The sequence below is a fragment of the Fusarium verticillioides genome, chromosome 1, assembly GCF_000149555.1.
Source record: "Fusarium verticillioides 7600 chromosome 1, whole genome shotgun sequence".
Lineage (NCBI taxonomy): Eukaryota > Fungi > Ascomycota > Sordariomycetes > Hypocreales > Nectriaceae > Fusarium > Fusarium verticillioides.
Window position 1 is genome coordinate 1,836,352 of NC_031675.1, and position 11,850 is coordinate 1,848,201.

At 50.2% G+C, this 11,850-nt stretch overlaps 3 protein-coding genes across 4 annotated transcripts; 1 reads left to right on the forward strand and 2 right to left on the reverse strand.

Moving 5' to 3' along the window:
• Positions 1-631: 631 nt before the first annotated feature.
• FVEG_01438 (hypothetical protein) lies at positions 632-3,989 on the reverse strand. The gene is made up of 2 exons (XM_018888401.1): positions 1,932-3,989; positions 632-1,876 (listed from the first exon to the last, which is right to left on the reverse strand). Exons 1-2 carry the CDS (start codon positions 2,742-2,744, stop codon positions 1,379-1,381), a joined length of 1,311 nt encoding a protein of 436 aa, XP_018744304.1. The 5' UTR covers positions 2,745-3,989; the 3' UTR covers positions 632-1,378.
• A 357-nt stretch (positions 3,990-4,346) lies between these two features.
• FVEG_01437 (hypothetical protein) lies at positions 4,347-7,455 on the forward strand. The gene is made up of 3 exons (XM_018888400.1): positions 4,347-5,640; positions 5,693-6,089; positions 6,146-7,455. Exons 1-3 carry the CDS (start codon positions 4,854-4,856, stop codon positions 7,086-7,088), a joined length of 2,127 nt encoding a protein of 708 aa, XP_018744303.1. The 5' UTR covers positions 4,347-4,853; the 3' UTR covers positions 7,089-7,455.
• FVEG_01436 (hypothetical protein) lies at positions 6,043-11,813 on the reverse strand. 2 transcript variants are annotated; one of them, XM_018888398.1, is made up of 3 exons: positions 10,977-11,813; positions 9,809-10,449; positions 6,043-9,614 (listed from the first exon to the last, which is right to left on the reverse strand). In XM_018888398.1, the coding sequence occupies exon 3, from the start codon at positions 9,450-9,452 to the stop codon at positions 7,887-7,889; it is 1,566 nt and encodes a 521-aa protein (XP_018744301.1). In that variant the 5' UTR covers positions 9,453-9,614; positions 9,809-10,449; positions 10,977-11,813; the 3' UTR covers positions 6,043-7,886. The 2 variants fall into 2 exon arrangements, with proteins under 2 accessions (XP_018744301.1, XP_018744302.1); XM_018888399.1 differs by lacking the exon at positions 10,977-11,813 and having other exon boundaries at positions 9,809-10,687.
• Between the last annotated feature and the right edge of the window lie 37 nt (positions 11,814-11,850).

Here is an 11,850-nt window from a genome sequence, read left to right on the forward strand (position 1 = left end):
GAGAATGCCTAAATAAACTCATCAAATATTCTCCAAGCGTAGCGTTGACATACCCAAGTATATTCATCATCTGGGGACGGAGGTCCTACGTTTCATTGCCTTCCCCTAGTAGCCTGGTAGGTATGTGTTACGAGACCATGGTCCCCAGCTCAGAGGCAAAACATTCAAATGGCCCAGCCTGCCCCCCCCCCCCCCCCCCCAAAAGGGCTTGATGTGACACTACATCGTCGGACCCTACCTGGCTCCAAAGCGTCTCATGGTTCTCATCTTTATCTCTCATCCCCAATGCCAGCCACGTCTGCTGGTCTGCTTGGTCCCATACGGCCACACCATCCAGTCATACTTTGCTGTTGTTACCCTAAATCAACCAAGACATGTACCTTCTGTAGACAGCCGCCTGCCCTCCTCTTCTAGCCATCTTGGGGACATCTCCCCGGTTGGCTAAGCGGGTGTGATGAACGCAAGATGCTGTTTCTGGTGATGCACCTGTCCCTCGGGTTCTAGCCTATGAGAGTGTAGCTGCATGTGGTTGGACAATGCCCGCCTTTTCTTGTCGGCCTAGGTAATAACATTCAAGTAAATGGACCAGTCCGAAATGTCTCGGTAATGAGGAAGAGCACGATGGAATCATATGTTGATGCCGAGTATCAACAAAGGCATCACATTAACGGACCTTGGTTTTTCTCTCCTGTAAATGTGTGGTCATGCCCTCCATGAGGTATTGTATGTGAGAATGTCCATATTTATATTAAAAGGACCCATCTACTGCAGGTTCAATTATAATAGCTAGACATGCGGGAGAGACAACTCATTTATGACCTGTCTACTCCTCTGGTTGCAGTACCTATCGCTCATGTTGAATGGCTTTATCCCTTGATGCCATCCTATCCGCTGTTGAGCTTTCTTTACATGGTCATAACATTGCAAGAACACGCAACAATGACATAAAATAAGAAAAAGAAAACAAAGAAAATCATATCAATAGAATGGGATCGCGCCCAGCCCTAGGAATGGACGGGGGGGTTGGCTGTTCGTCATGTACGTAAAGTAGTAGAGAGCGTCCAGGGAACGTGGGACGAGGGGGTCTGGGAAAAGCCAAGAACGGAAACGACAGAGCCCGTCGGTTCTGAGAAGCCAGACCTGGATCTAAAAAGTAACAAGGGCAGGAATGGCCTCCTTGTAACTGTTGCTCGTTGTGTCCATTCCCATTTCCGACGCGGTTTTGATCGTTTCCCCGCCCACAGTAGCCACAGAGGAAATCTCGCTCTCGCTTACTGATTGACAATTAATACAGAGTAAAGTGTCACTTGCTCCAGTCCCTGCTTCGACTGCCGCTCTGCCATGCCGGGTATGCTCAGTTGAATGTCAGTGGATTCACCTACTCGGCGCGCCACCAAGTCTTTTCCCTCAATGGCATTTCTTGGCCTGAAGCTTTTCGGCTGCCATCCTCCTCGCCCTTGTATGCCCAGTATTCACTCAATCGCAGTTCAGCATATTGAGCATAGTCAAAGTCAATCTTGGAAATGACAGCTTGGATTTGGGACCAGATACCCCAGTAAAACCCTGGCACTCCTCGGTACGCATCGACCTCGGTCATGAGTTTCCGAACCTCTTCCTCTTCATCGACCTCCTCGCCGGTTAAAGAAAAGTAAGATTTGATGTACTCCCTCACAAATGCAAGTCGTTGATCCTGTCTGGGTACAGCCGAGTAGTCACAGTCATATCCTGCCCACTCTGCAAAGTGGTTCGCCACGTCAAAAGCCGCAGGCGATGGTGTAGCATACTCGTAATCGATGAAGTCGACGGTAGGAGCCGCCTCATCGTCTTCGTGGATGATAACGTTGGCACACAGAAGGTCGCAATGCGCAAATACAAGCTACGCACATAAGGTTAATATTTTCCATCAGGTAACTGTATGGTTATGAACGTACCCCATTCTTGCCCAAGCCAGGCCGCTGGCTCAGTTTCTGGACCATCTCTTGCAACTCCGCCTGCAGCAGTGCTTGCCTCTGTCGCTGAGCGTCCGTATCAGTGGGCAAGGCGAAAATCCATTTCTGCATGGTTGTCCACATGTTAGGCGGAGCTTTTCCAGGGGCTGCATTATCAATCTGTTCTTGGAGAGACTTGTTGTTTTCATTCATAATACCGTTGGTATTCCCCTTGGTCTGGCTATCGCCATTGGTGCTGGTGTTACCATTGGCAAGCCCATTGAGTTTGGTCTCGCCATTTACATGCCTGTCGTCCCGACTATGGTTGGGGTCCGGCAAGCAAGGCACAGTTGCGTGCCAGTGTGCAAGACGACGAGCGATGGCAGACAGTATTAGAGGTTCACGAAGATCCTGGGCACGTGCAGGTTTACCCAGGAGATAACGGTACATCATGCCATTCTTGAAACGGGCAAGCAACTGAGTAGCAAGACCATATTTCATGAGCAGCTCATGGTTCTCAGCCTCACGTTCACGGTCAATGAGAACGGCAGTTCCATGACCGTAGGCTCGGAGTAGGATAGCATCCCTGTCAACATCAAGCTTGGACATGCCAGGACGGTGGTTGACGGCTTTAAGCAGAGTATTGGTGATGCCATCAGTAAAACGCACAAATTCAACATTCGAATCTTGGCTCGCCCAGTCTGGCATGAGTGTCAGGATGAGTTTTCGAGCCGAGTCCTGTGATTCATTGTTGTCGTAGGCCAAGTCCAAGAAGGGCACATGGCCAAAATCGAGATTGGTGGGTGATGTTGTCATGGTCACGCGAGAGCAGCGATGAGTGAAAAATAAGGAGGTGAGGGTATGCGCTGAGGGGGAGGACGGTTGAGAGAGGGGAGAGTGAGATGGCGGGGTCCAAATAATCGGCGGGCCAGAAAAACTAGGAGAGGTATGTCAAGATGCCCGTTGGTGGGAGAGTTGCCGGAGTTGTTTGCGAACGAGCGAGTCCAAATATCAAGGTGGAAAAGATCAGGTTGAGTGAGGGTTGCAGAAGAAAAAAAATCCAAAGCCAGGTAGATATGTTTTAGGGGTTCAGGGGCGTAAATCCCGGGGCGGTCCAGGATAAAGCGGCGCCGGCGACGGTGGTAGTAGGCAGGTCGTACCGTAAGACGGTGGAGAAAGGGGTACCGGAGGCTCAAGACGGCCGGGGAGCGGAGGGGTCGGCGAGGACGGAATATGAGATGGTGGTGATGACGGAGGGAAAAGCAGTAGGACACTGCGGTGATGCAGGCAGAGGGTGATATGGGTAAATAATAAAATGGGAGGGAAAGCACACGACCTGTTACCTTTCCAGTCGAACGGAAACCGGCAAAAGTTAGGGACCTCGTGTAGAAATAGTAATAAAGCTAAGGCAGACGGGACGGAGCGGTGTTGGTGCTGGCTGTTGCTTTTGTGGGCGTGGGCCAGTCAGAGAGATGGCCTAGACCTTATGAACAGGAAGGGAGTGCCGTTTTCCGCTGCAGCCTGGGGCTTTTTAGATACGAGGGAAGGATTTGTCGCGTGTCACTCGTAAGGTGGATGTGGATGTGAATGTGAATGTGAAGCCTAGACTAGATGCATGGATGCAATGGAAGGAATATAGGGATTCAGCGCGGATTTATAAATGGTACGAATAGTAGATAGGTACTGCGTGATAATGTAGGAACGATGTCTTGAATCCCCTGGCTGAAGGAAGCTGTAAGAAAATACGAGGGGTGTTTGATAAAAGACGACCCTCGACCGCTATTGTATTGCAGTATAATGTACGATGGAAAGGGGAGAAAACATTCGTCGACAGTACATACTCTGGCCTAGGATCACATGCTCAGATCCAATGGTTGTGTTGTCCTCTGTGCCCTGTAGAAATTGACTTGACCATCCACCAAAGTAGCGCTCCTGCTTGAAAGAAAAGAGCCAACAATAATGTAGCCGGTCGGTAGATTCTAGGGAAAGGAAGAGGAGATGGGAATAAGTGAGAGGGAAATGAGCAGTAAATTATTTTGGGAATCCAGTTGGGTCTGTTTTTTTTTTTTTTTTTTTTCCTTATGCGGAAACCAGAATAATTTCTCGCCACTGATATGCGAATAGCACTGCCTCTTTCACTGAAATACGACATAATCCAGAGCAGTCCAAATGTCGTTTCACTGACTCTGGATAAATTGATATGTCCTGCTTACTGCGGTCGAGAGGAAATGGCCCGTCGAGTTTTCTCTTGGCCCCTGTTTTATTGTCAATTGCCTATTCTGCACACCGACTCGTGAAATCTGACAGGCTATTATACGCTAAACATCATGGATCCTTTTTACGTTGCTTGAACCCTTACGGTGCTGGCCAAAAGGGCCTCCCTCGTTGGTCATCATTTACACAAGGTAACGCCTGTGACAAAGAAACATCTCGATCATTAACGAAGGGCATTCTAATATGAATTCACTCGCTTCCCTATGCTTGCTATCCCTTCCCTTCCTTTCCCATCTTCCGCCTTTCTGAAAAGAACCTAGACGCCACAAGAATTGTCCCGTACCTCAGGCTAAGGGTACCTTAGGGTAAGAAAGGTGGTAGATTAGTATGTCATGAGCCTCATTTGAAACCCCCACCTCGTACCTCGCTCATCCCTAGGTGATGCCCGTGCTTGTTGACCCTCCCTGCCTCACTCCCCTCGTACCTATTTGCGAAAGTGTGGCGCTCATGAGGCTCATCTCCCCAAAGCACCTGAGGCGTAGTTAGTCAGTTCATCAAACAACCCCCATCGCGACAAACCACATCTGAAATAGGTGCCTAGTACATACTACTCGTTCAAGACTTACATCAGGTCAACAACATTACCGCTTCATGTGACAACCATCAGCTACTTTTACCTGAGCTCAGTCTTATCATGTGAAACCCGTCACTATGGCTGTGCCGAGTGTTACTAGCGACAATTTCCTCGCTGTTGCTCTTGTAGTCAATCGCTCTCGCGATGGCCCAGCATTTGTGTTCCACTACCCAGCAAACATCGAACCTCATTCCAAGCCAAGTTCTTCTGCAGGTGCCGACCTTGAGGATATTCTTCTTGAACGGCTCTCGCAGCAGAGCTTCTCGGATGTTGCCGACGACGTACCTCTCCCTAAGCAAGGACGCAACGCAGACGAGCACTCTTTTACTGAATCTGGATCTCAGATTGTTCCGTGGGAACGTGTTGCAGGCTTCCCTGCTCGCGATCTTGCGGGCATTCTGACTCCCGCCCGCCCCTACCACAAGAAACTCTTTCAACTGTCATTAGATCCACTATATTGTGTATCTTACCCTATCCACGTCCCTGAAAATGGCAGATGGAAGAAGCCGAAGAAGGCATCCCGCGCTGATAAGCGCTCTGCGTACAACGAAGAACAACCAGCGCCTCATGAGGTCGATCCTCTACCTTCAGGAAAGGCGCCTGAGCAACCCGTAGAGGAAAAGGACGGCAAGAAGGAAGATGGTAAGGACAAGGACGATGAGAAACGCAGCTCCATGACTATGTTTAACCTCGTCTTCATCCTTAACCCTAGCAGTAACGAAGTTAAGGATGTTGTTGAATCCATGTACGACCACATTATAAAGAAGGTTAGCAAGGCCTTCAAATACAGCCAGCAACATAGCGAATTTGTGTGGAAAGAGTCGAAACGAATACTTGTCGCCAAAGACAAGGCGCGAGAGGAGCGTATGTTCTGCTCAAAACTTTATCAAATTACTCACAATTAAACATTCATCAGGGAAACGAATGAGTGTTCTTTGGAAAGAAATACTTCAGAGCTCATCACTGGCCGCTACCATGCACGATATATATGAGGCAGTGTCTCAAAACAAGATTGCCGCTCTGCATCTCGATACTGCAGCTGGCTCTCTGACCCCTTCGGTTCAGATTCCTATTCCTTTCTACATCGATGACCTCCCTCAGGGCGAAGAGGGGACCCAGCGCGGCCTTTGGCTCACCACCGCCAATACCTTCATCAGTCAGGATGCCCTCGAGGAGCCTGGTTTTCTTGATCGCAACTTTGCTCTGCTACTCACTGATGATGAAAAGAAAATCATCGCTGAGCTCCAGGCTGATCCAGACCCAACTACAGCCTCAATGGTTGAATTTGTACGGCTGTCAAAGCCAACACAATCGTATGTGACCCACCACATCTGACCCCGACCCTTCACTTAGCTCAACATGTCTATAGATTCTACCAAGTTGGTCAAAGCAACATCTTGACTCTGGGCCAAGTGCGAAAATATGCTCAGCATTTTATATTCTGGCGTCGTGCCATTGCTATCCCTCCCCTCCACGCCAAGGATCAGTATATACTATCTCCCAATAGTGACTTATCCCGTCTTCCTCTGGATACTTTAGAATGGCAGAGAGCGTTCCCCCTGGCTCCACCACTTCCAAACTTCCTCGCTGAGCTCTCACAAGCACCTCGTCCATACAAGCAGTTTTCGCCTAGCAAAGCCCACCGCCCGACCTATCTTCTTATGCTTTCCTGGCTCATGCGCCGCGGTTGGGTGACCCAACTCTGTACATTTGCCTACGTCGTCGTCTGGCCTGAAATCATGTACGAGGTTGAGTACGAGATAGAAGCCGAGGAGCTCCGTGCCGCCGCGGATGCAGATGCGTACAAAAGCAAAGAAAAAGAGGCCAAAGACGATGCCTCTACGTCTGCTTCGGTCCCACGCACCTCCGAGTCTTCCGAAGGCCACTCCGGCACTGACGGCTCTCATGTCCCCACCGTTGCCGAGCAGGCCGCAGAGAAAGCCCGTCTCGAACGGATTGCCTCTAAAGCCCAGCGCGATGCTGCTGAAAAGGCGACAGCACATGCTCGTAAGCCTGTCCCAGTCGCAACGGCACATCCCTCTGTAAACGACCACCCGCATCTCCAAGGCTTGACACCTCACATCATCCTCGATGCCAAGAAGGCCACCGGCAAGGAATCACGCTACCTGTCCGCCATCGCCCGTCGTTTCAATGACGAAAAACTAGCAAACAGCTGGCAGGTTATGTGCAAGTATTTTGATGGCCGATGTGCCTTGGAACGCATCGCTTTACAGGAGGACATGAAGCGGAAGCTGGTATGGAACACACTGACAGCTATGAGCGAGTATTTGCTATGTACCCGTCATTGGTGACCCAGCTGGCTAAAATTCCTGCGGCACGCTTCCCGGTTTCCGTGTCCAAATGTAGAGATGTGGTCATGGATAGAAATATTTATAATGATAAGTATCTCGCTTGTGGTATCTAGGCAATAAAAAGCAACGAAACAGCTGCACAACTGCAGCACGTACAATGAGTCAGAGCACTCCTCCAGTACAGTATAGGATCTACTTCCATTCGCCTTGTTACCTAAATTTGGACCAAAAAGCACCATGTGTAGTAGACTGCAAGGAGGAAAGGGGGAGTGGAGAGAAGTGAAGATTCCTAAACCAGATACATTCGAGATTTGACCTCGTATCCATTCATTGACTGCCCTAGACTTAATGCATAAAGTAACCCAAGGTATCGTAACATGAAAGAAAAAAGAAAAACAACATCAATAGCCAGCCTACCTTCGAAAGGAGAAAAATAAGAAGGAAACCCAGCAAGTATCAACACCTTCAGCACAAGGAAGTATTTCGGACATGCCCCTGTAATCCCATATAATGCGGCTAGTCACAAGCCTTCTGTACCCCAAAACGAAACGGAAAAAGACAACACCGAGAGAATGCCAAAAACACCGAGAGATCACGCCCCTTGAACTGCCCTGCATTGTAATGCTTAGCCAAGGAGGATAGTGACATGCAATGATGAGAATGATGCCAGTACCACATTCCGGAAACGCCGACACCTGAAGGAAGCAATAGAGGACACCTAACTACTGTAGTTGTGGTCTGCGCTCGAGGAGACATGCTCCAAAAGGCCAAATAAGGTGGGCTAGAAAAATGCTCACGTTACTGCGTAAGATCCATGTCATATTCATCCTCTTCTTTGAAGTTGACTGAAGCGTGGCCACTGTTGTTGTCATCCGGATCGTGCCAAAATTGGTTGGTGTCATTCAAGTCGAGGTTGTCATCCGGGCTGATGGCAACAGGATCGAGGCTGCCTCCTCCGCCTGACAGAGAGTCGCCCCGATAATCGGTATGGTGAGGAACTCGCAGACCAGATCCAGCTGTTCGCGAGTAAGAGAAAGTACCGTTCTCGCTCTTTGTTATAGCGTCCATGAGCTCGGTTTGCATCCGTCGCTCATCTTCTGTCATTTCGAAGGGGAAGTGCCCACCCAGTTCAGCGATAGTGTTCATCATCTCCTCCTGCTGTTGAAGTTTAAGATGGAGCATCCACATGAGATCTCGCGTCCAACTGACGGCGCCGTTGAGGATGTCACCCTTGTTGGGACCCTTGTCCTTGTCCTCGATAGGGAGACCTGTCGTAATATTACCTGCGGTGTTTCCAGTGGCTCTTCGAGCTCCTGGTCCTGCGAGACCAGACGTTGCTTGAGGGCTAGCGATTCCAGTCAACGATGGAGAGAGAGGTGTCCCGTTCTGGATAAGCTTTCGGATCTTCTCATCCTCCAGACGGTGGGTGGGGACGAGCCGACTGAGATCCTGAATCCTTTCGTTGATGTTATCTCGTCGACGACGTTCAACAAGGTTGTGGGACTCTCGGCGCCGTTTCCTCTTCATCTCCTGAGAGGAAACGGCGTTTGAAGCGACACCAAGCTTCGCGGGCATCGAAGTACCACCCTTCATCATAACCTCACTGATTTGATTCATGCCAGGCTGCATAGGAGAGGAGTACCCAGAATTGTAAGATGCAGGGATGCTTCCAGCAGGGGTGTTGAGCCACTGCCCATTGGCTGACTTCATGGCTTGACCGCCGAAACCGGGAGACTCCTGCGATCCAATTGTCATTCCGTGAAGGGTAGCGGTTTTGGGGGTCATAGGTGACATAGGGCTACGACTATTGGATGTCTTCCGCTGCATCTGCTGGGACATTCTGGCTCTCGCTTTAGCGTTGAGGAAGTTCGGATCGTTGCTATCGGCGTTCATGGCGCCCGCCAGTGGAGATTCGTTGTAGGATAATGGGGAATGCAAAGAGGTACCGAGTGAGTGGCCTTGCATTTGTCGGTACTGGGTGTTGAAACCAGTATTGAATGGGCTTTGAATGGGATCTCCATCGGGGGTACTCGAGTACCCGTTCATATGTGACTGGTCGATTTGCAGACCCGAATTACGATGAGGGAATGCATTCTGAGAGAAGCCACCCATACTTAGTCCTGAAAAGTCCTGGCCCTGACCCGCGATTCCGGACTGGGTAACAGGAGGTGCATTTAGACCATCCAAAAGCTCATCATCATCGAACATAGCGGAGCTATTCGTGAATCCATTTGTGCCGTTTCCAGAGTTCGAGTTGAAGTTGTTGAATGAAGGAGAATAACCACCTGACATGGCGAGATCGTTAGGGTCGATACTCGCCCCGCTGTGGCCGTTGCCAAATTGGTTGAAACCGTGCTGAGCCATTGTGACAGTGATGATAGAGGTTAGGTTGTTGTATCGTGGTTGAAGAGTCGGATGTTGTTGCCCTAGCAAGAGGGGGGATGTGGGCGGAATATTGTGGGCGTACACCAGTTCGGCTAAGGTTGATGGTACGTTTTGAGTTACGAAGTTCAAGCTTGAACCGGCCTGTTAAGGGCTCGAGTCAGCGAAGTCAGGACAGAGCGGAATGCAAAGCGGGGGAAATGCAAAGTCAAGAAGACCGGCTCGGCGATGGGAAGCGGGCATCCATATATGGGGTGCCCATCGCCGCGGAGGTTACAGCAAGGAGGGAAGTGGCGGGCGGATGGCCGGGGGTCGAGGTTTGGATTCCTTTGACTCACCAGACAGAGTGTTGTAGCTGAATTTGTGATTTGGAGAGCACAGAGCGTGCGCTATCTGCAGTCCATAAACGAATAGCGAGTGCTAGGCGGGTGTTGATTCAAGCGCTGCAACGAAAAATATCCCGGATGGAGTTGAAGCCAGATAAGGTATTGTGGGAAAGATGAATGTCGTGAGTCGGAGGGTCGGAGGGAGACGATCGGGGTTGGAGGGGGTTGAAATGGTGGGCACTGAGTGTAGGGCCTCCAGGCGTCCGTTCATAAGGGCCAGGTACCTACAAGGGGTTAAAGCGCTGGGGGGCGCTTTCTGGGGGTGCAGGTACTCCGCAAGCCAAAAAGCAGAGAATGGGCTTGGTCGCTTTGGCTGGAGTACTCTGTAACGCACGGGCGAAAAGGTCCAATCTATCGTCTGGCACGTACCGTGCTAGCCCCAGTCCAGTGTTATTAGTAGTAGCAGCAGTCTGGAGATGCTGTCCTGTGGGATGGTCGACGCGGGGGACACGGCGGTCGGAGAAGCAGTTGAGGGGTTCTTTGTCTTTGTCTGAGTCGTAGATGAAGCGGCAGACTTGGAAGGGATAAGAATAAGCCTAGTTGAGCTAGGCGGTGAAGAGTGTTTATTCGGATTCAGGGTTTTAGTGGCTGTTCTTGGAATGGTGAGATGACCAGTCAGCAATGTAGTTCTGGAATACGGTTGTCTGAGTCGCAGCTAGAGGAAGAAGGATGATGGAGGTCTTGGTTTTGGGCGATGAGAGCGCGAAATGTGATGTGTGTGTGGCACCCGAATCAGAAGAGGGGGTGGGCCACGGTTTCGGTATGTCACTTGTACCTCGTAGCTCGGCGCACCTCAGTCGCGACGGGATATAGGGAGGGAAACAAGATATTCAGAAGGGAAATGAAACAAGCCGGCAAGATCGTGGGTAACGGGTCATGACAACGACAATAATAAGAGGAATGTAGCAAGTTGAAAAGCTGGGCAAACGGCTTGTATAGCAAAGAGACAAAGATCGCTGGGGGAGGGGGGGATGTAGATAATGAGGCTATGATGCGTCGTCCTTCCACGAAAGTCCAAGCGGTTGGTAGGGGTTTGTCTGGGCAGCACAACCGGACCCAGAGCATACGTATAGCATGCCAGGCAACCGGGCAGAAAAGAATAATGAATTATTCTACTCACCAAGTGTAGTTGAGGCACACAAATGCGCAGAAGGCATGGAAGCAGCTGTGGTATTGAGCTTGCACAGTCGACTTATATGGATGCGATGCGGTACGATAGCCGAGGCGGATAATGCGGCTTAGAGTAGGCGATACAATAATATCTTGAGAGGCAATGCTGTGGTAAGTCGAGTTGAGCGGACGAAGCAGGATAAAGTACCCGAGTTGTATTCGAAGTGTTGCTGGTGTTGCTTGAGCTGTGGTCGAGGTGGTTGTCCAAATCGGGAAATGGAAGGATGTGGATGTGAGTAGCAGCGGGGCGCCGAAATGCAGGGTTCAGGTCCGTAATGTACGGTGATGTGATAGATGGACGTTAAACCCTGTCCTCGGGGATGATGTGAGGCCGCACTGAAGCTCAAGTTTGAGGACAAGGAGCGAACTCGCAGTCGAAACTCTCACGATTGAAGTATTGAAGGTTTAAAAAAAGAAGTGGAAGAAAAAGCCTTGCTGTCTGTCTTGGGATGCGTTCTAATTTATTCGAGCACACAGACAAAGTTAGCGAAACTTCGAGATCTGTGTCCAGACAAGTGTGATATGATAAAGTTGGTGGATGGCGCAAACACGGCGGCAGGATCGGATATCGTGCATAAAAGACCAGCTTGGGCCGAGATGAGCGTTCTCGATTGACGGTGACGTTCAAGAGCAAGCGGTCTGACGTCTTATTGTATTTATGGTGCCTCCAATATAGGTCGGAGGGTCCTAAAGCTCGGGGACAGGTGATGGCTTAGAAGGGAGGGTGGCGTAAGTGTAAGTACAATATGACTGGCAATAAAGTCGGTCAAGGGTCAAGTGCAAGACGACACTTGGTCGTGGCTGATGATCCAAAGGGGGGGGGG

What these genes read in the sequence shown, in the direction of transcription:
- FVEG_01438 (XM_018888401.1), bottom strand. Translation starts at nt 2,744, where the DNA reads ATGACAACATCACCCACCAATCTCGATTTTGGCCATGTGCCCTTCTTG. An exon ending in CTGGCTTGGGCAAGAATGGG is followed by an intron (nt 1,877 to 1,931) that starts GTACGTTCATAA and finishes TTATGTGCGTAG; the next exon opens with CTTGTATTTGCGCATTGCGA.
- FVEG_01437 (XM_018888400.1), top strand. Translation starts at nt 4,854, where the DNA reads ATGGCTGTGCCGAGTGTTACTAGCGACAATTTCCTCGCTGTTGCTCTT. An exon ending in AGACAAGGCGCGAGAGGAGC is followed by an intron (nt 5,641 to 5,692) that starts GTATGTTCTGCT and finishes AACATTCATCAG; the next exon opens with GGAAACGAATGAGTGTTCTT. An exon ending in CTGTCAAAGCCAACACAATC is followed by an intron (nt 6,090 to 6,145) that starts GTATGTGACCCA and finishes ACATGTCTATAG; the next exon opens with ATTCTACCAAGTTGGTCAAA.
- FVEG_01436 (XM_018888398.1), bottom strand. Translation starts at nt 9,452, where the DNA reads ATGGCTCAGCACGGTTTCAACCAATTTGGCAACGGCCACAGCGGGGCG.